Below are 22,334 nucleotides of genomic sequence, written 5' to 3' on the forward strand. Positions count from 1 at the left end.
CTGCATTTTCCGGCCTCAGTGTTGTTAACCTTTCCGGGGTTATTGTCTGGACTGTAGTTGTGAAGCACAAAGATACGGGAACTTCGGTCTTAATTACTTGTACCATTTATTTATTAACAAACATCCTAAAGTGCACATACATTACACTGCAAAGCTATACTGCTAACTCTCTACTTGGTTGCCAGCCTCACACACTCTTTCTCTTTAGCTATGCACACAAGTTATGTACTGAGCTGTTTCCTGAAAACAGCTGAGCTGCCAATGTAACAATATTCTGTCTCAACCTTGCTTCTGCTGCCTCTTAACGCTTAGGCAGAAAATACTGTGGCAGTAGTTATCTAATGCTAAAGTTAACCTCCTTCTAAAGTTTAAGCTACACACACGTCTGCACATGCATATAATGCTGCAATATCAGAATGTGGAAGCTGAATCAAGGACAGCTTGACAAGCACACTTTGGCTAAAATTACTCACCCGTCAGAGACTGCAGAATTATCCTCAATGCCAAAGTGCAAAGGTCCATAAAGTGCTGCTCTCCTCTCCAGCCTTTATCAACGGGACATGGTCACAGTCTTGAAAATTACACGAACTACAGAGCTGGTTATCAAGCCAGCATCCAGAGGCAATAGCCTACTGATGTCAAAAGTTGGTAGCAAATTACCTGATGGATGCCAACGGGCAATATCAGATCCGTTATGGGACAGAAAGCTGTCCTGAGATCAGATGTGAGGAGAGATGTGGCTTCCCCTTCAGTATTGCTGTAACTGAAGTCTATTCTTAACTTTAACTGCACAATCGCTGCTCCATAGCCAGATTTACAATAAACAGATGTGTACTCATCAGACAGTACAAGAGGTTACAGCATGTGCTCTGAGCAGGACTTATCCAGGGCACGACAGGGATCCTGAGTCTGCCTGAAGACACAGGCAACCGGCCGGAGCTAGCTGGTCAGCATGCTAGCTCCGGCTAGCTGGTCAGCATGCTAACCAGCTAGCTCCGGCTAGCTGGTTAGCATGCTGACCAGCTAGCTCCGGCTAGCTGGTTAGCATGCTGACCAGCTAGCTCCGGCGGGAGAAAGGAGCGTTAGAAGCAGAAGCTAAACAAGAGGGCTGCTGCTGGTGAAGAGAGGAACTGAGCCTGATGCTGAACTCAGTCTCTGGAGCCTGGTAAAATCCACCGGGTCTTTGAACCTTCGGTCGTTAACTGTCTGCTCCTCCATTATTTATGTTCCCTTAGTCCGTAAGTGTCCAATGATTAAAAAACCAAAAACCAAACTGTTTTTCTTACATATATTCCCGGTTGTGAACACTGTCATTGAAGTCAACAGCGGAACGCCAAGGCACCTCACTGCACACTTTCCCGCCTTCCGGCAGCCTGACAGCGGGTGTGCTTGTTTTTCTTACCTTCCTGTCTCACTGGAGGTTTCTCTGCAAGAATGCGTTCTGGTTTAACTCCGGGAGGCCTGGGTGAAGACGGCGAGCGCACCTACGCGAAAACCCAAAGACAAGCGTCTGCCAGTCGTACTGCGAACTGCTATTGGTTACTGCCTGCTGCCAATCATTCTACTCTGAGCCGATGGTGATTGGCTGTGAAAAGTATGAACCGTCCCACCTCACAGCTGAGAGGGTGCAGCAGGAAATGTATGAAAAAAGGATCAACGCTGGTTTAAATGATATTAAAACGCACAGTTTTCCCTTCCAGCACCTTTTAGAGCGGCTTAAGGACGCCAGTGAAAAAATAAAAAGTCCACAGCTCCAAGCAGAGGCTAGAGGCCTGAAATTTCACACAGGTGTTTTCAACACGATGTAGACGGGATATGCTGATTTTAATCGTTCTTGCATAGAATATATATGCATATAGTAAATTTAGTTTTATCAAATATGATTTTTTTTTCGGCAAGGACGAAAAATAAATATTATGTATGAACCGATGCAGGTTGGGTTTTATTTCCATGCTAAAGCAAATTTTCAGGAAACTAGAAGATGTTATCTTTCAAATGATCAAATGATCAAAATTGGTCTCATACAGGTATTTTGGCCTGACAGTTCTTCTGTTATAAGCTTTTTTATTTGAATATGCAAATATATGCAAATTACATTTAAAAGGCTGGGTTTTACAAAACAGCTGTTAACGTTAACGTTGGCTATCTATCAATAGCAAAAATTAAAAGGTCATTTAAAAGTCTACTTTACATACATTCACAACAGATGATGATTTGTTCTGTCTGTTAATGGCTGTGTTGAGTGTTCCAGTGTATCACTTAGGACAGGGACGCTCAGTGGCTTAAAAGACCCCGTTCGAGGCACGAGCAGTAAGGGTGGGTAATGTAAGGGTTTTACTCTGTTGGGGAACTTGGGTTATGGAAGTCATTTATGCTATTTGAGAACTATGGCCACACTCTTGGTGTCCTGTTGACAAAAGGGGGACTGAAAATAGAAAACACTCTGGCCTTTGTGGTAACAGAATATGTGAGGTCATGAAATGTAATATTATGACAGGCATGTTCAAGGGCTTCAATCCAGCTTTGGGTCTACTCAAACATCAAGGACCCACCCATTCCCCCTGTTGGTGCCCCCGCGTACTGACCTCCACAGAGTGATGAAGTTGTTTGAATGTTAGTGGCTCCCGGTGAAGAGTTTAATGAAATCCATGGAGGGTGATATGGCCTGATAAATACAAGTCACAGCCCTGGACACTTCACTGTCTCAATTCTTGGTGTCGTGCAGGTAACTCTAAATCAAACAATCCCAAACAGGTTGTGTGTAATCGTCAAAGACTTGTTTCTTAACCATTTTTATTCAGGTATGTCTGTTACATAACCTGCCTGTTTTCACTGCAACACTTTCACAATCATAATGGATGAGTTCAATGCAACATCTGTAACACTTGACGGGTATGTAGAATTGTACAAATACAGATATTTATATTTTGTGATCATGTGCACAGTATATATTTTAATAATCTGCAGTAATTCGACCATAATATTCCTCATCTGGTTTCACCAAAACCTCCATGAACCTATGTACATTTTCATTGCAGCTTTATTACTTAACTCTATTCTTTACAGCACTAATATCTACCCAAAACTTTTCATTGACGTATTATCTGATAAACAGATCATATCATATTCATCCTGCCTCTTTCAGTGCTTTATCTATTACTCTTTAAACGGCGCAGAGTTCTTACTGTTGGCAGCCATGGCCTATGACAGGTATGTGTCTATATGTAAACCTCTGCAATATCCAACTATCATGAGAAAAAATAGTGTCAGGATTTTTTTGGGTTTAGCTTGGCTTGTACCTGCTTGTCAGATCACAGTGCCAGTTGCACTGAGTGCTAATACCAAACTCTGTAGCTTTACTTTGAAAGGAATCTTTTGTAACAATTCAGTCTACAAACTTCACTGTGTGAGTTCAAGAGCACTATCTGTGTACGGCGTGATTGTTTTGTTAAATGTTACAGTATTCCCTGTGGTTTTCATATGTTTTACATACACAAAGATCATTATTGTAACCTACCAAAGCTGTGGTGAGGTCAGGAAAAAAGCAGCACAGACCTGTTTACCTCACCTGCTGGTTTTGATAAACTTCTCCTGTTTGGTAACATATGATGTCACTGTGGTTAAACTGGAATCAGATTTTCCAAAAACTGCCCGTTTAATAATGACTTTACAAGTGATTCTGTATCATCCTCTCGTTAATCCAATCATATATGGACTAAAAATGAAAGAAATTTCTAAACACCTGAAGAGGTTGTTCTGTCTTGATAAACTGATTTAATGTATAAACAAAAATAAATATTGGTCAGTTATTTCTTCTGTAATAACCCTGTCGAAATGAGATGTCTGTGACTTTTGAAAGGTATTTAATCTAAAAAAACTGTTAGTGACTGCTAAACATTAAAAGTTGTCATTAACTTCAACATTGTAAAGATTATTAATTGATTATTTTGCTGCATTGCTGCATCATTAAAAAAAAACTGTACAATAGTTTGATTCTTTGTAAAGTAATCAAGTTTCATTAAAAACCCTATAAGAAGTTATGTCATTCATGTTGGTATCACTTTATCTCTGTGTATTGAGGAAGTGTGCACTGTGCATTAAGATTTATTAGATGTTATCATTTCATATTCACCACCATGAAGATCATTTTCTGTTTTGTTTCTTGATCTGTTTTGTTGTTTATTGCTAATTTGCTTGATTTAAATTGTAAATGTAAACATTTCCTGTGGGACAAAGCAGGTTTTCAGTTTATCATGGAATTATTATTATTGTTATTATTATTATTACAGACTCATCATCAGTGTGATGCAGCTGCATCACACACAAATGGATGGGACACACATGTACACACCCTCAACTCTCAGGCCAACAGCAGAACTCTCAGTTTCTGTCACAGTCCATGACACTAAAGGCTCTTTCAGACATGCACATTGTCACTTCAGAGTGAAGTCAGTTTTATATGTTGATCTCATATCTAATGAAGGAGCCGAGGCATTTTCACACAGTCTCACTAAGGTAGACAAACACTTACTATGTCATAATTGTGAGAAAACTATCAGCAAATGAGTAAAATATTTGCAATTATTAGATAATATACAACACACTAATGGGACAGGAGGTGGAACGCTTCAGAACTTGCCTGAGAATCATCATGTTTTTAAGTTTTCTTCAGTATCACAGTGATCTAGTGACAGTTATTTGTACTTCTATGGGTGCACTGCAAACAGGAAGTGATAATAACTCATTCAGCATACTTAATTTTACAAAATGTAAACAAACTGTTTTTTTTTTTTTAATGGGACGAAACTTGTACCCACAGTGTTACTCACTGAAGTCATGGCAACATTACACTTTCTGTTTGCTGTAAAACTTAACATCTGTTCACACAAGTGACAAAATGACAAAAATCTTACTCCTATGTAACTTTATTTCTTAAATATAATATCTCATTTTAAAGTGCACAGAGTTCAGAAAGTATCGTAAAGTTTTTAGTCCATTTCTTTAGCAGTGGCAACTGTAATACAGTGACTATTCTGTTTAATGACATAAATATATGACAGAGGCAAACGGTCCAGTAAACAAGGTGTACAACACCTCTGGGTCCTTGCTGTAGAGTTTGATGTAGTTGTTCAGATGATGGGAGCGCTTGATGGAGGTTTTAATGAGATCCGTGGAGAGTGATCCAGGCCGATTAAAACAATCCAACAGACTCAAACTGTTCACTTCCTTCTTGGATATCTGCACTTAGTGGATTATTTCACCATACACACAAGTTCATGTGAAGGTCAGATATATAAAAGAAACTCTTATACTAAATGTATCATATGTTAATGTCATTTTCAAAGTGAGACTTCAAGCCATCTTTTCTCTTCATAATTTGTTTAGACAACCTGAATGGATAATAAATTAAATGTAACATATATAACTCTTAACGGGTATGTGGAAATTAATAAATACAAATATCTTTACTTTGTGATCATGTTAACATCTTATATTCTAATAATCTACAGTAATACTACTATTATGAGTCTCATCGGCATTCACCAAAACCTCCATGAACCTATGTACATTTTCATTGCAGCTTTATTACTTAACTCTATTCTTTACAGCACTGCTATCTACCCAAAACTTTTGATTGACCTTTTATCTGAAAAACAGATCATATCTTATTCAGCTTGTCTCTTTCAGTGGTTTCTATATTACTCTCTGGCCTGTTCAGAGTTCTTACTGTTGGCAGCCATGGCCTATGACAGGTATGTGTCTATATGTAAACCTCTGCAATATCCAATGATCATGAGAAAAAAGACTGTGAGTATTTTACTGCTTTTAGCTTGGCTTCTGCCTGCTTGTCAGGTTGCACTGCCAATTGTACTGAATGCTAATAAGAAACTGTGCAACTTCACTTTAAAAGGAATAGTTTGTAACAGCACAGTCTATAAACTTCACTGTGTGAGTTCAAGTGCGCTAAATATATATGGTTTAGTTGTTTTAGTGAATGCTGTATTTCTCCCTGTGCTCTTCATACTTTTCACTTACACCAGGATATTTCTAATATCTCATCGGAGCAGTAGAGAAGTCAGGACAAAAGCTACACAGACCTGTTTACCTCACCTGCTGGTTCTAATAAACTTCACCTGTTTGAGTGCATATGATGTACTTCTACTGCGAATGGAAACTGATTTTCCAAAAACTGTACGTTTCATAATGACAATACAAATAGTAATTTATCACCCTCTCTTCAATCCAATCATATATGGACTAAAAATGAAAGAAATCTATAAACACCTCAAGCGATTGTTCTGCAAAATGGTCTAATTTATTGACAGATAACTGTTGTACTGTTTGTGTCACAAAATGCTTTTTAAAAACCCTTAAGATGTTAAAACTCCAGCAAAATGAGTTTTATTGTGAGCCCAGGGCAACAGAAAATGTGTGTGCTATTTTCTATTCTACCCCAGTTTGTTCTTGATTACCTGTACAAAAATACTGTAGAGCCCTAATGTCTTCCATAATGTTTTCTGGTGTATCGTTAGAGTTTGTAATGAATGTTTTGATTTGACAGTCTATGAGAGTGAAAATGTGATTTGGTGCCCTGAGAGAGTCTAATTTGTTTGACTAATTTGCTGTTGTTGTCAAATAATAGTAATCATTATAATGGTTATAATTCTAACTACCCCCACCATGAGCTGAATTCCCATCTCAATGGTCAAACTCACATCATGCCTATTTTCACAAAAATGTCTGAATTCATTTCAACATTAAAATGTTTCCTCGTTGTTAAATCAAGTCTTATTCATTTAACAGGTATAAAAAATGAAATTATATCAAGGTCTGGACCAAATCAGTCCATCTAAGTCACTAGAGAAAGGTGATTGGTCTATTTCCACATCAAACCCTACGGCAGTTTGATTGCAGGGCAAACGGCCGAACCCAGACATTATCAAACAAACAGACATGTTTAAAAATCAGGAATATTTATGATTATTATTATGTCAGTCCCGGAGCAGCTGACAGTGTTGCCAAGCAACAGTAAACGATGTAGTAAACTATCGTTAGCTAGCATACTAGTGTTGACAGATATTCAAACTAACAGTTAGAATCACACCTCCTGGTCCAATAGACAGTAAGTGTTGACCACGTGTCCCTACCAATTCTTCCACCAATCATCATCATTTGACCTTTATTTGACCTTTTGTTTTTTCTCACAGCAAAGTTTTACTAACATTTCAGCAAACTGTTGCTCTACAGTCTCCATTTTGTTTATATCTGCTACCCCATGAGATCACGTCCAGTGTTGCATTGCTCCCTGAATCCTCCCTCTGGCAGTCATAGATGTTTCATAAGACCTCCATACGACACCAAAGCTCAGCCTTGCAGTCAGTTTTTGCCAGTGGCCATTTGTGATACTGGAGCCAAAAATCCCCAGTGGCCACTGTTCTCAGGACACCTCCAGCTGTAAACATAGTCAGTTATTACTCTTTGTATTGTATCTTTAAACCATGGAGGTTTAATCCTTGTCAAACCTTTCCAAAGTCCAGCAACCCTAAGCCTAACCCTCTCTTCCAAAGTATCATAATCCACAGTAAATTTCAATTATGGTTGTTTAAAGTAATACCAATGCAAGATTACAGCGATTGACATAACTGTAGGTAATCATTTGTCACGCGCTCTAGGGTATCCTCATAACATGATTTCTTCGACCAGTCCTCCAACCTGAAAAACCATACAGGTTGTTTTTTCCACTCTTGAAATAGCGCCCCTACAGTTACAATAACAACCACACGGACTGTACCGATATGTCATACCTACCTTCCAAACCATGGTTACTGTAATAATGGTCATGCCTAGGTTAGATTTAGGCACTAAGGCTACTTGGTTAGGTTAAGGAAAAGATGGGGATTTGGATTAAAATAAGTATTTCTTCATCATTTGATGATTGAACTTTGTTGTCATGGTTACAATAAAAACAACTTGGTGAACTTTGTGGAGCGGTCATGGATAATATAAACAACATTCTCTCCTGTGTCATATTCCTCTGTTTTGTTGACGCATCCATCCACCCCAACCTCCTCCTGACGTGAATTATGTTGCTCTATATACTACATCACCTCACTTGGGTGTTTTGAAACACTGAAGGTTTTCCCAACCACTGAGCAACTCTGTTTACAATGTTAAGCCTCCAGAGTTTGATGAAGCAGTTAGCAGTTGTTCGTAAAGCATAATGAGATCCATGGAGGACGAAGCGATCTGATAAAAAACATTCCACAGACTCAAGCAGTTCACTCTGGAGATGAGCACACTCTAAATGGTCACGTAACTGTAAATGAAAAAACTCTCAGGTGCAGGATACATGTTAATTCAGTTTGCAGAGTGATAGTTGTGTTCTCTACCATTACTTGCATTTTCCTGTTATATAATCTGTCTCTGCTAATCATAAAGTGAATTAATGGATGATGAATTTAATGTAACCTATGTAACTCTTGGTGGGCATGTGGAAGTTGACAAATACAGATATCTTTATTTTATGATTATATTTACAGTATATATTCTCATAATCTGCAGTAATTCTACCATTGTGTACCTTATCTGGAGCCACCAAAACCTCCATGAGCCTATGTACATTTTCATTGCAGCTTTGTTAATCAACTCTGTTCTTCTCAGCACTGTTATCTACCCAAAGCTTTTGATCGACTTTTTGTCTGAAAAACAGATCATATCTTATTCAGCTTGTCTCTTTCAGTTCCATATATTTTACTCTTTAGGTGGTTCAGAATTCTTACTGTTGGCAGCCATGGCCTATGACAGGTATGTGTCTATATGTAAACCTCTGCAATATCCAACTATCATGAGAAAAACCTCTGTGAGTATTTTCTTAATTTTAGCTTGGCTGCTGCCTGCTTCTCAGGTTGCAGTGCCAGCTGGGTTGAGTGCTAAAAAAAAACTCTGCACTTTTACCTTGAAAGCAATCTTTTGTAACAATACAGTTTATAAACTTCAGTGTGTTGTCTCAAGCGCACAAATTATACATGATATGGTCATTTTGCTAAATGTTGCACTTCTCCCTGTGCTTTTCATACTTTTCACATACACCAGGATACTTATAATCTCCTACAGAAGCAGCAGAGATGTGAGGAAAAAGGCAGCACAGACCTGTTTACCTCACCTGATAGTTTTAATCAACTTCTCCTGTTTGTGTGCCTATGATGTTATTACAGTTCAGCTGGAATCAGATTTTCCAAAAACTGTACGTTTAATAATGACGTTACAAATAGTAATGTATCACCCTCTCTTTAATCCAATAATGTATGGACTAAAAATGAAAGAAATCTCTAAACACCTCAAGAGGTTGTTCTCTCCAGCCAAAATTATCTGATGTATTAATACTAAATACCATATATCAGTATGAATGGCTCTGGGCTCATTAATTAAGTTTGTGATGGTCATGAATTGAAGAAATTGAACATGTCATTTTAAAATGCTCTGAGTTCATCTTGAGTGTGAACGGCCTCAAATACAGGAGCACGTCTGTTTTGCACAGATTGTTCTTTTGTCCTGTTGTGTTTTAGTTCCTTAATCAGAAATGTATGGAATCACACTAGTAAAATGTTTCTTCTTTACAATGACCCAGTGCCCTTATTGAACAGGTTGTGATTGTAAGTTCATGAAACCAAATAAAAATATAATAAACAAACGTGTTATCCACAAACATACAGATTGAAACCCAGAAACCTGGCCATGCAAAGCACTGGCATAGAGGAAAAGATGTGACACTGACAGAAAGAGGGGAAAAACTGAGTCAGGTTAATTTGATAAGTCAGAGATTTTTATTTGATTTTGAATTAATATCCAAAAACTGGTGACATTTAATAAAGCTTAAAATCTAAGATGGATTCACAGTAGTAATGTTATTTGACATTTTACAGGGCTACTTTACTGTTGAGACCCAAATTGCAAATGCTTGGCCCACTTTTTTTTTGTACGAGAACAATGGCTATAAAGGTCAAACTCTTGGAAATGTGTCTGCAAATAACCAGCAAATATCTCTTGGCCATATATAAGATTCACTCACACTGAATTTGCATTGACTGTAAAGCCAAGTATGAGATAATGGGTTTCTTCAGCTTAGTCTTTGTGAGCAATCTGGCTGCAGTGTTTTGGCCAGACTGCAGTTTTCAAAAACTTGCTGGCTAACTCGGTATCAGGAAGTGGAAATAATTTAATCCCAGAAAGTAGCAGTGGTAGGGTAATAGTAATGAAAATGGTCATCTCATGTCCTTAGCATTTGGTGCTAATATTTGCTAATACATTTCATGAAAAGTCTTCATGAGACTATATAGAAATCAATGACCTCTTTGAAAGATCATACACCTCTGTATAAAATGAAGGAGTTATGGTTCAGAATGCAGAGGTTTGGACTCAAGGCAGGACTCAGAGACATAGCAGTTGAGGGTAGAAGAGACATTTACAATTCAAAGTCAGTGGCAGAAACAGGTAATTAGGCTGCATGGGAAAACAAAAGCAGGCAAAGGACAATCAGGCAGGAAGGCACAGGTAACAGACAGGAGTCAGGATCGGGCAGGCAGAGAGTGGGTATGGTGATCATGTGACTGGGATTGGGGGGAACACACTACAGGTCAGATGAGGAATGGCGGGCTTCTGAAATGACAGAAGTTTACTTATCCAGCACCATTAAAGGGATGACACCAGTCCCTCCCTACAGGTCATGATGACGTCAATTAGAAACGGATCCAGAACATTCTGTAACCCTCCCCATTGACCAGGTGTTGGAATGTGCCCTCAGGCAGGTGTGGCAGAGGTGGCAGATGGAGGCCTGGACAGATGGGTCACTGACCTCCTATAAGACTCAGTAACAAGGGAGATTAGCAAGTGCACTGTATGGGTGAGACTTGTGGCAGAATTAGTGAGGAAATCATATTCCACCCGCAGCAGCTGCTTGTTCCAGAAGGAAGGATTCCAGTAAGTAAGAGAAGGGAAACTGGTTTCTATTTGGATTGAAGTGCTCTGCCTGGCCTTTTGTCTGAGAAAGAACCCTTGAGGACAAGAAGACAGCAGAACCAATTAATAAGCAAGCCTTCCTCCAGAACCAGAGACCATTTAGCTTAGCACCGTTTCAGTAATCTCTTTGGCTGATGGGAGCTTCAGTAAGGGAATGACTTGTGCTAACTTTAAGAACTTGAATCAACAACTGATAGAACGGTGTTGAGCTGGTTGCAAATCAGTGATATGTGGGACAAGGGAGGGTGAGGAACCAGGAGTGGATGAAGGAGATCTGTGCGGTGCATGGTTCGTAACTTTGTGATAGCACATATGACTTCCTCAATGGTGGGTGATCCTGACTGCGGTAAACATGTTGATGATAAGTGAGATGGGAGAAGTGTCACCACTACAGAACCTGAAAGAGGAGAAAAACTGGTTAGTGGATCAGGCATCTGGAGCTCCTGCTCCTTTGATTGATTCAAAGCCTGCTTTACATTTTCATTTATTTGCCAAGGGACTGCACCAACTATACAGGACACAGGCAGGATTCCTGTGGCCTGACTGGTGATGTGCTCAGGGGGGGACTGTGGCGATCAGGCCAAACCAGAAATGCTTGTCACACACCCTCCAGGTAGTGTCTCTTTTCTCTTCCAGGGCTAAATTGACTGCCACCAACTATGTCCTAGTGTCATTCCACTGGTAATAACTTGCAGGAGAAGCATTCAGAAGAGTGTAATTCTGATCTGAGGCTGACAGATGGGACGGTACAGCTTCTACGACATCTGAGGCATCAGATCACCTTTGCAACAAACTGTCTCTTGGGATCAGGAAGGATCAGGGCCTGAAAAGCCTACTCATCTTGGGGAGACTTAAAAAAAGGAACTGCCAAAAGTAATCATATCCAATAATCCAAATAAATATCCATAATGTCCACTGGGAGCTCTCTCCCAATCATTCCATTTATCGCAGAACATCAAAGACTTTTATTAGAGGCAGCTCTTTATGTCTAATTCCCTCTGATACGTAAAATTGGCACAGCTGTATTTTAGTACGAAGCCTTCAGTTGCTCCTGTTTTCTGTGTTACTGCATTATATGGTAATACAAATTCAATACGTCCTGTACTCATTTCAAATTAAAAGCCTTCTAGTGTTTCAGTGAACAAAAACCCTTCATTTCTTAACAGGGCTTTTAATGCTAGGATGCAGTAAGTGTATTGTCTCATTTCTGGTCTCTGGTGTTTCTGTTGTTTATATGCTATTCAGATCTGCGAGTTTATTTAGCAATTAGCAATGACTTCTCTCTCTCCCTCCCTCTCTCAAGCTCTCCCGGCTGAGTGTGTCTTATATGTGTGTATGTTATTTGTAATGAGAGTATTTTATTTGCTGTAATGGAGGCAGCGTATTGAAGTGCTTCCCTGCAGTTCCCAGGCAGCCAGGAAACCAGAGCAGCTCAGTAGAGTGCCTGTGGCAAGAGGTGTAACCCGAAGCCTAAGGTTGACATCCATACAAGGTCGAGCCATTTACTAGGTTTATAACTAGTCCTGTTTGAAAAAATCTAGTGACTACGCTACAAGTTGGCAACATTGCCGACTGTAAACAACCCCTTATAGAACCTTGCACCAGAAACTCCAGCGCAGTGACGAGGTATTCAACTGACCAGTTGTGGAAATATGATCAGTGAGTCAGTCAGTGACATTCCAGGTTATACTGGTGGCCCCACAGTTGCGGTACGGCCAAAAATATAAGTGAAGAGCACAAATAGCCTGTGAGTAGCAGGACTCACTTACCTCCCTCTGGACCCTGACTGTACACAAGGCTTCTCTCAATGAAACAGCAAAACAGGATAAAAGTTGAGCACAACCTCAGGGTGGATTGGACTAGAAGAAGATGCTGCATGACTCTAAAATCTCACTCTAAACAAACTAATGAAGAGACTGTTTGTAATGTTTTTATGCATTTGATCGGCTGATACATACCAACATATCCTGAAATTTCCATGTTATGCTGAATATTGTCAGACAAAGTTGTTTGTGTGCGGTATATGCCGATGCCATGCATTACGGTTTATTGTATGTTTTCTATCTTGCTAAAGTATGTATCAAAAAACATTTTAATTTGATTGCTGTACTTTAATCTTTTCCTCTCCCTCCATCACTCTCACTTCTCCTCTTCCAGTTCTCCTGTTTCTCTGACATGAAGAGCAACAGCAGCCTGAATCCTCTGTATTTTCAGTTGACTCTATTTTCAGACTACGGGCCTCTCAGGTATTTGTTCTTTAGTCTGTGTCTGTTGATCTACATGACTATAATCTCTGCTAATGCTTTCATTATTCTGACAGTCTGTCTGGAGAAGTCTCTGCATCAGCCCATGTATATATTTATCTGCTGTCTGTCTTTAAACTCTCTGTATGGCTCAGCCAGTTTCTTCCCCAGGTTTCTGATGGACATACTGTCCGACACTCATTTGATCTCACGTCCATTCTGTTTTATTCAGATCTATGTTATTTACACATATGCATCATGTGAGTTGACGATTCTTGGCATCATGGCTTATGATAGATTTGTAGCTATTTGCCAGCCTTTACACTACCACAGTAAAATGACGTTCAGGATGGTGCAACATCTTGTGAGTTTTGCTGTGCTCTACCCTGCATTTGCGTGTGGCCTCTGTCTCTATCTCAGTGTCCGACTGCCTTTGTGTGGTGATAAACTGCAGAGGATATTGTGCTCTAACTGGTCTGTGGTGAAGCTCTCCTGCGTGGACACAACTGTAAACGACATAGTAGGTCGCATACTCACTGTAGCAACCATCTTTCTGCCCCTGTTCTTTGTCCTGTACACCTACCTGCGTATTCTGCTGGTTTGCAGGAGGGGCTCATCTGAATTCAGAGGAAAGGCGTTACAGACCTGCCTCCCTCACATTGTGACATTTGTGACCTTTTCTTTCTCTCTCTTCTGTGAACTTTCACTGAGTCGTTTAGAAGTTGATGAAGTTAATCCATTTGTCATTGTTGTTTTATCACTGGAGTTTCTGATCATCCCCCCCATCAATAACCCTCTGGTTTATGGCCTGAATCTGCCCCAGATCAGAGGAGTGCTTTTTAGATTTTTTAGAAACACACAAAATGGTTCCTGCATAAAACCTCAACACATACAGAACCCTTGACCCTCTATTAGTTAGAATTAAAGCACTTCTGTAGAACGTGGACTTAAAATGATCTGCAAACATAGTTAGTTTGCCATCACATTCTCTTTGAACAAACTGATGGTGGTGAAAAGAGAAATTAAATTCAAATAGATCAAGCTGCACAAAGGCAACATTAATATTCAATTTCAATTCAATTTCTTTCTTCTTGATGCTTATTCCCACTGTACCTCATCAAAAAACAAGAGCAATTAAGACTCACAACCTAGTAAAAATGTTTATTCCTCTGCATATGACTCTTCTGTTTCTTTTTCTGGCCTGTAACACGTACTGTCTGTAATAACACGAATGACAAATAAAACTCAGCTTGTTAAAAGCAGTAGAATTTGGGTTAATAGGTATAAAGATCAGTTTTTATTATCTGATTGAGCTAGTGAGAGTAAGTACCCATACATACTGACCATCTTGTCCTCACGATTAAGCAGCCATCTTTTCAGGGATTTCTGTACAAAATCTTGAGCTGCAAGAATGTAATACATCTGAAGATCACAATGGACTTCCATGAAATGTCCATGAAGAGGTGAACCCAACCATTTCTGTACAAGGTGACCTGTTAAACTCTAAATATGAGAAAGTTTCATACACAAAATGTTAAAGAAGATAAAAAGAAAAAAAAAAAAAAAAATCACCTGTTGCCAGTGTGAGTGTTTGCATTAGAAGACCTGAAACAAAAACTAAAAAGGGAACTCAGAGAGCCCATACCTCCACCGAAGACAATGTCAAACAAGAGACTTCAGACAAATAAAATTCAGATTTATAGTAAATGATCCATAGCTACCCCAAAATTTAATGGGTTCTTCCCTCGCCCATGCCCCAAGCCTAATGCCCCAAATTCAGATCAAATCAGTTCAGTACTTTTTGCATATTCCTGACATGAGTAAAAACATAACCTTCTTGACAGAGGTTATGAATGTTGATAGTAACACTTTCAATGATGTCATCAGAGTGACATTATACTGTGCCAGAAGAACTTGATATGAAGTTAGATGCTTTTTTCAATGCAAAAAGCAGTCCATAACAAATATGAGAGGTGAAGTGACTTGGCTGGTACTGTACAAAAAGCTCCATGTCCGGGGCGGCCCGGTAGTCGAGTGGTTAGGGCGCATACCATTTGAGCGCAAAGACGCTCTTGGCAGGCGGGCACCGGTTCGGCTCCCGATCGATCCGACTCTTTCCTGCATGTCATTCCCCTCTCTACCCCCTTTCCTGTCAGTCTCCACTGAACTATAATAAAGGCATAAAAGCCCAAAAAATAATAACTTTAAAAAAGCTCCATGTCCAATGACGTAGTAGTTCAGAGAGCAGAAGCCCATAGTTAAAGGACTGAAACCTGCTGAGACTAGGCTGAAGACAAATACAACATATGGTGTCATGAATATGCTAATTAGTATATTATATCATCTACCGATATTAAGTAACATTTGAAAATAACTTTAGTTACTTTACATTGAAAGTAGTTGGAAACACTGCATCTGAGTGCAGCCGCTCGAAGGGAATCTGTCATTGGTGTGAATTTTCAGGTTAGGACCCCGAACGGATTCTAGAAACAGACAGGCAGGAGTGAATGATAAAAGAGTTTATTGGATAACCAAACAGTTCTGAGTGATAGGAGTCTCTTTGGGGAAAAAGTCCAGGGGAGCAGAGTGATCTGGCTGGAGAAGGGGAAAAGGTGAATGGCAACGAGTGGAGGAGATGACTGTTGAGTAGCATGGCCGGTAATGGCGGTGGAGTGGGGAGTCAGCAAGTGAGTGGAGCTGCAGGCTTTGGAAGGAACTCCAAGCAGGGGAGGCACAGCACTGGAGCATGGGAACACTGGCGCGAAGAAGAGAGAATGGGTGAGAGCATGATCCACAGTAAGCAAGATAATGTCTAGGCACGAGCAAGTTTCCAGAGGCCTGGAGTATTACCACGAGTAAAGTGGAACAATCTGGCAGAGAGTGAGTGGTACCCATGGCTTACTCTCTGATAAGCCATGGGTGAAGGTGCCCTGGAAAGAGACCCCATCCCAGCCACTTTCAGTACCGAGTATTTGGCTATGGATCTGGTACCTCATCGAAGTGATAATAATTGAATGACCGTTTCTTCCCCCTCAACTGGCTGGTCAAAAACTCATTGCATATGATTAATGAAGTCAGGATAGGTGTCGGTAAATTGAGATTGTCTTTTCCACACTGCTGTAGCCCATTGTGTGTCTTTGACCATGAGTAAATTAACAATGAAACCTATCTTTGACTCATCAGTGGCATATGTGGTGGGTCAAACACTAAGGAACACTGAAGAAGGAAGCAGCCACACGACCCTAACTCACTTCTGTAGCGTTCTAGCGTGGGCATGTACGGTTCAAGGAAGGAGACTAGAGGAGCTGTCTGAGCAGGAGGCACAGTAGCAGGGTTAGGAGGGGCTGGTAGATCAAGGCATGTGGTTAATGGGTCCATCTGGGTTCTGAGGTGAGTTACACTGGTACTGAGGGCATTAAAGTTTTCAATAATGTCCTGCAACATTTTTCTGTGTTGTCCTATTAATGGCCTTTGAACAGCGAGCACTTGCTTGACTGCGCCTGAATCTGCAGGGTCCCTGCTAGCCAGGTTGTTCTGTTACAATCGGTGTGAATTTTCAGGTTTGGACCCCGGAGCGGATTCTAGAGTGGACACTAGTAATCAGTGTTACGGATGTCTTATGGAATGAGTTCCAGAGTCAAGGGGCAACACATCCAAAGGCTCTAAACCCTAGACGAGCAGGAGGTAGTTAGGCCAAGACACACTGGATGCTTTGCGTTTGCGTGGTAACTGCTGAATGTCTTGGTTTTCATTTTGGCACCAATGTTAATGGTTTAGAGTGGACACTGCCTACGAGAGACGTGATTGCGGCTGCGTTGCGTAATCTAGAGATTCGGCGCATCGCCTATTTTTCAGGTGTGAAGCGTCTTGTGGCACAAATATATGGGGAAAAGACTGATTGACAGTCACAGAAATGAAAACATATAAATAGAGACAGTGGCATTTTAGAGGAATTTTCTGATAAGCAGATAAGCAACAGCAGCTGAAACACACACACTATGCATCCAGTGTGTCCAGCTGTTAGATATTGGAGGAGCAAGATCGAAGAGTATAGGCTGAAGTGCATATATGGAGGGGTTCAGAGAGATGCAGAGGTGCCAGGTTGTGAGGTGACTTAAAAGTGAGAAGCAGAATCTTGAAATCAGGGAGCTAGTGCAGTTGCTCGCTCACCAACAAGGGCTGAAATAATGCTAGCACGCTAACAACTAGCATGCTAATGCTAAATTTCCATATTACCAACACTGAACTTGACTTACACTATCATATCATGTTGCCAGAAATTCACTGTCTGTGTTGCATGTGTGTGATATCTGCATCGCTGAACTGTGTGTTCATGTGGCACAGATCACTAAAGGTTGCCCAACAATGCCACCTACATTTGTAAGAGCCTCGGAACTCTCAAGGTTTTAACTCAGTATTTGGGAATTAATTTGGGTTCTACAAGGGAGCAGTGTGTCATAACCCAAGAACAGAGACTGGAGCAGAGCAGTGGAACACAGTATTTTATTTTATTTATTTTCCCACATAATCCAGGTAGTTACAGTTTTTAAAAAAAACTAGTGACAAGACACAATTCACAGGGATAAAAGCAACTTAACAAGGGGAGTGACTAACATGATTTAAGATGACTGCAAACTTAAGTACCCTATTTCTCATACTCCATCCAGTGACATCAGTACTCCAACACACATCTGTGGAGCTTTTTCAACTCTGATTTCACCCTCCGAGCCACTATGAGGACTGTACTCTCACCTGGATATTCTTCGTCATCCTCGTCATAAATATATCCGTCTTGGGTCCCCTCGGAACTTAACCTTAACCCTCCTCACCACCCTGAAAACCTGGTTGGAATATTGCTTGTAGTGTGCGAGCTAGCCTTGCCAGGTGAGCTAGTGCCCTGCCCAGTAAAAACACTCATACCTCTAAATTACTCATCATCCGCTCGCTCACCAACAAGGGTTCAACTGGCTCAGAATGCAGCCTCCTGTGTTATTACCAGTAGAACATATCAATAGAACACATACTGAGTCAGCATATTCTTTGGTCCACAGATGAATTGAAAACACGGACCAGTCAGTAGTATCCATGCCTTTCAGCTTCTTGCTGCTGGGGCACAGATGTTTTGTGGTTATATTTTATGTTTGAATTTTCTGGTGACCTACCCCATGTCTTCACTAAACTGCAAACAAGTTATTAAAAGTAATTAACCAGAGATTCTACCTTTGCTTGCTCTGTCTGGGTAGTGCTGTGGATCTACTGTGGTGTCCACTTGGTGTCATTCATGAGAATACTACCTGGTCCGTCTTTTCAACTCACCTGTGGACTAAAGAATATGTGGACTCAGTATTGGACGAGATCAAATTGTGACTCACTATTGGAAGGTGACGAGATGGGTCAACTGGGCTGGGGCTAGCTGGCTAGCATTCTTGAGTAGAAGAAAAGAAGTGATAGAGTTAGACGCAAACATTGGTTAAAATTTGTGTTGCTTTCCATGTCTGCAGGAATCAAGTGCGATTTTGAGCTCACAACATTTTTGCTAGACTATTAAGTCAACCGCTGTTGATGCTAACATTAGCTACGTAGTAATAGCAAAACTTTTACAAGTACCTACTTAGTTGAAATATTTGCTGATGGCACATTATTTTTCTCTGGAAATTATGAAATTATGCTATAGATAACACTAAAATTTAAATGGCTAAACTTCAGAGAACATTGTTGTAAACTTATTTCAAAATGTACAGGTATGTGTTGTATACAGTGCTCTTCATCCTGCGTTGCCTCCATTGTGTGTGGAAGGAAACCTGGCTGTACCTGTTATCCCAACTGCCACGTTACAACCAGGGTAAAAAAACACTTTCATTCCTTTGGGCCTGTTTGTGTATGTGGCTCTTCTCAGTGCAGTGGCAGAACAGCATAAATGTGGCAGCTTCCTCTGTTGGATTAGATCAAGAGAGGATGCTGCCTGTCTCTCTAAGATCTCATCTTATATGAACTGACAGACTCCTTCCTCAATGATTTTATAGTTCTCTGGACAAACCACAGCACTTTAATAGTTACTGAGCATTGTGTGCAGTTTATGTCAATTCCATGCATGCTGGCATATTGTGTGTTTTCAGTCAAAATTACGTGTGAAAAAAAGACATTTTAATTCTATTTGCTGTACTTCAGTTTGTCTCCTCACCTCCCTCTCTCCATCACTCTCACTTCTCCTCTTCCAGTTCTCCTGTTTCTCTGACATGAAGAGCAACAACAGCCTGAATCCTCTCTACTTTCAGTTGACTTTTTTTTCAGACTACGGGCCTCTCAGGTATCTGTTCTTTAGTCTGTGTCTGTTGATCTACATGACTATAATCTCTGCTAATGCTTTCATTATTCTGACAGTCTGTCTGGAGAAGTCTCTGCATCAGCCCATGTATATATTTATCTGCTGTCTGTCTTTAAACTCTCTGTATGGCTCAGCCGGTTTCTTCCCCAGGTTTCTGATGGACATACTGTCCGACACTCATTTGATCTCACGTCCATTCTGTTTCATTCAGATCTATGTTATTTACACATATGCAACATATGAACTGACGATTCTTGGCATCATGGCCTATGATAGATTTGTAGCTATTTGCCAGCCTTTACACTACCACAGTAAAATGACGTTCAGGATGGTGCAACATCTTGTGAGTTTTGCTGTGCTCTACCCTGCATTTGCATTAAGCCTCTGTCTCTATCTCAGTGTCCGACTGCCTTTGTGTGGTGATAAGATACACAGGATATTTTGCTCTAATTGGCCTGTGGTGAAGCTCTCCTGCGTGGACACAACTGCAAACAGTACAGTAGGTCGCATACTTACTGTAGCACACATCTTTATCTCCCTGGCCTTTGTCCTGTACACCTACCTGCGTATTCTGCTGGTTTGCAGGAGAAGCTCGTCTGAATTCAGAGGAAAGGCGTTACAGACCTGCCTCCCTCACATTGTGACATTCCTGAACTATACTATATCAGTTTTTTGTGAGCTTTCTCTGAGTCGATTTAAGGCTGAGGAAGTTAATCCATTCATCTTTGTTGTTTTATCGCTTAAGTTTCTGATCATTCCTCCCATCCTTAACCCTCTGGTTTATGGCCTGAATCTGCCCCAGATCAGAGGAGTGATTTTTAGATTTTTTAAAACACGGAAAATAGTTGCTGTGTAAAAACTAAAAAAAAAAGTGCTTCTGTAGTGCATAATTAGTTTGCCATCACATTCTCTATAAACAAACATAGATGCTGGTGAAAAGAGAAATTACATTCAGGTTGTACAGGCTTATTCCAACTCCACCTCATCATCAAATGATTGTGATTGACTAATGCTTAGAACCTAGTAAAAATGTTTGTTCCTCTGCATATGACCCTTCTGTTTTCTGGCCAGCAGCACGTACTGTCTGTAATAACACTAATGAGAAATAAAACTCAGCTTGTTAAAAGCAGTAGAATTTTGGATTTGAATGGGTATAAAGATCAGTGTTTATTGTCTGTTCTCATGTTTTGCTGTTGTAAACCACTTCTCCTCTGGGATCATAATAAAACTCATTTGGGAAATATGGAGTAATTTGGTTGTCATTGGGAGTAAGTACCCATATGTACTGAATCATACTAGGCATCATCTTGTCATAATTATTAAGCTGCCAATGGTTCATTTAAGATTTCTGTGCAAAATGTTGTGCTGCAAGAATGCAATACATCTGAATATCACAATGGACCTCCATGAAGTGTCCATGAAGAGGTGAACCTTTGTCATCATCAGAATAAGTGAGGCCCAAACATTTCCATACAAGGTGACCTTTCTGCTGTAATTGTGGGAAAGTTTTACATGTTAATCAAGATAAAAAGAAGAAAATCACCAGCTGTTTGCATTAGAGGACCTGAAACAATTAAAAACTAGAAGGGCATTCAGAGAGCACAGACCTCCACGAAGGCCAACGTCACACAACATAGACCAGACATCACACAAATAAATATTCAAATTTACAATTTACAATTTTCTGAAAGAATTTCAGTATGTGCTACGGAGGTGGAATAGAACTATGGCAGCGGTGACATGTGCCACTTGAGGAAAGAAATCCAGGTGATCATGTCTATAAACGGACACCATCTCTCAAATGTGATTTCGGATTTTTTGTTGAAGACTCACCTGCTAATTACAAATGTCTTTATAAGAACTACATAATTAACAATTACACAAACATTTTCTAACTTCTCTTTAATGGACTATTCAATTGTATGTTCATAATCAAACTTTGACGATTTACTATCAAATAATCAGGTGACCTCTTGCTCTCACTTTGAACGAAGGTAAACCTAAACCTTGTGACTGCATTCTGGTGAAAAGTTGTAAAACTCACTTTTCATTCCACTCATCAGTGATGAATGATTAATATAATTAATGCCTATTATCTATGGTACAGCAGCAATGCTGGTGGGGTGAGTGGACACACGTAGTTCAGCAGTAAAGCAAGTTGCCATCATGCACAGGTGAGGGGTAAGCAGTGTGGCACCAGCTGCTTTGCCTTTGCTAGCTTCTTGAAATTAGACATTTAATTAGACAATTAGACAAATTGCTGATTAAGTTTGTCGTGGTTGTTCCTCCACAGTTGACTTTGGCCTTACAAGCATTACAAATTACAAGCTTTCTGTCCTCTTCAGTCATGAAGAACTTCAATGCTAACAACGTGTTTGTGTGTGGCTGTGTGCATGACACAAGGTTCACGAGTAGCAGGACTCACTTACCTCCCTCTGGACCCTGACTGTACACAAGGCTTCTCTCTATGAAACAGCAAAACAGGATAAAAGTTGAGCACAACCTCAGGGTGGATTGGACTAGAAGAAGATGCTGCATGACTCTAAAATCTCACTCTAAACAAACTAATGAAGAGACTGTTTGTAATGTTTTTATGCATTTGATCGGCTGATACATACCAACATATCCTGAAATTTCCATGTTATGCTGAATATTGTCAGACAAAGTTGTTTGTGTGCGGTATATGCCGATGCCATGCACTACGGTTTATTGTATGTTTTCTATCTTGCTGAAGTATGTATCAAAAAACA

General features: G+C 40.2%; 6 protein-coding genes across 7 annotated transcripts in view; 5 read left to right on the forward strand and 1 right to left on the reverse strand.

The window, feature by feature from the left end:
* Window positions 1-978, reverse strand: part of LOC139614818 (olfactory receptor 11A1-like) — a 101,988-nt gene extending 101,010 nt beyond the window's left edge. The window contains exons 1-2 of one of the 2 annotated variants that reach the window (XM_071472444.1): window positions 661-978; window positions 474-545 (exon numbers count right to left, since the gene is read on the reverse strand). The gene's annotated coding sequence lies outside the window, so the exon portion shown is untranslated. Of the gene's footprint in view, window positions 1-473; window positions 572-660 lie in introns of both variants that reach the window. The other variant, XM_071472446.1, reaches the window with a different exon arrangement.
* A 1,825-nt stretch (window positions 979-2,803) lies between these two features.
* On the forward strand, window positions 2,804-4,625 carry LOC139614893 (olfactory receptor 6N2-like). The gene has a single exon (XM_071472563.1). It carries the CDS (start codon window positions 2,855-2,857, stop codon window positions 3,776-3,778), a length of 924 nt encoding a protein of 307 aa, XP_071328664.1. The 5' UTR covers window positions 2,804-2,854; the 3' UTR covers window positions 3,779-4,625.
* A 92-nt stretch (window positions 4,626-4,717) lies between these two features.
* Window positions 4,718-6,356, forward strand: LOC139614894 (olfactory receptor 6K3-like). Its single transcript, XM_071472564.1, has one exon. It carries the CDS (start codon window positions 5,395-5,397, stop codon window positions 6,313-6,315), a length of 921 nt encoding a protein of 306 aa, XP_071328665.1. The 5' UTR covers window positions 4,718-5,394; the 3' UTR covers window positions 6,316-6,356.
* Window positions 6,357-8,446: 2,090 nt separating this feature from the next.
* On the forward strand, window positions 8,447-9,373 carry LOC139615009 (olfactory receptor 6N2-like). Its single transcript, XM_071472756.1, has one exon. The coding sequence runs from the start codon at window positions 8,447-8,449 to the stop codon at window positions 9,371-9,373; it is 927 nt and encodes a 308-aa protein (XP_071328857.1).
* Window positions 9,374-12,627: 3,254 nt separating this feature from the next.
* On the forward strand, window positions 12,628-14,163 carry LOC139614985 (olfactory receptor 56A4-like). Its single transcript, XM_071472724.1, has one exon. The coding sequence runs from the start codon at window positions 13,192-13,194 to the stop codon at window positions 14,161-14,163; it is 972 nt and encodes a 323-aa protein (XP_071328825.1). The 5' UTR covers window positions 12,628-13,191.
* A 4,839-nt stretch (window positions 14,164-19,002) lies between these two features.
* Window positions 19,003-22,257, forward strand: LOC139614984 (olfactory receptor 1M1-like). Its single transcript, XM_071472723.1, has 2 exons — window positions 19,003-19,101; window positions 19,478-22,257. The coding sequence occupies exons 1-2, from the start codon at window positions 19,003-19,005 to the stop codon at window positions 20,438-20,440; spliced, it is 1,062 nt and encodes a 353-aa protein (XP_071328824.1). The 3' UTR covers window positions 20,441-22,257.
* Window positions 22,258-22,334: the final 77 nt, after the last annotated feature.

The sequence above is a fragment of the Trachinotus anak genome, unplaced genomic scaffold, assembly GCF_046630095.1.
Source record: "Trachinotus anak isolate AG129_WGS33_773 ecotype Australia unplaced genomic scaffold, CSIRO_AGI_Tana_v1 ptg000039l, whole genome shotgun sequence".
Classification (NCBI taxonomy): domain Eukaryota; kingdom Metazoa; phylum Chordata; class Actinopteri; order Carangiformes; family Carangidae; genus Trachinotus; species Trachinotus anak.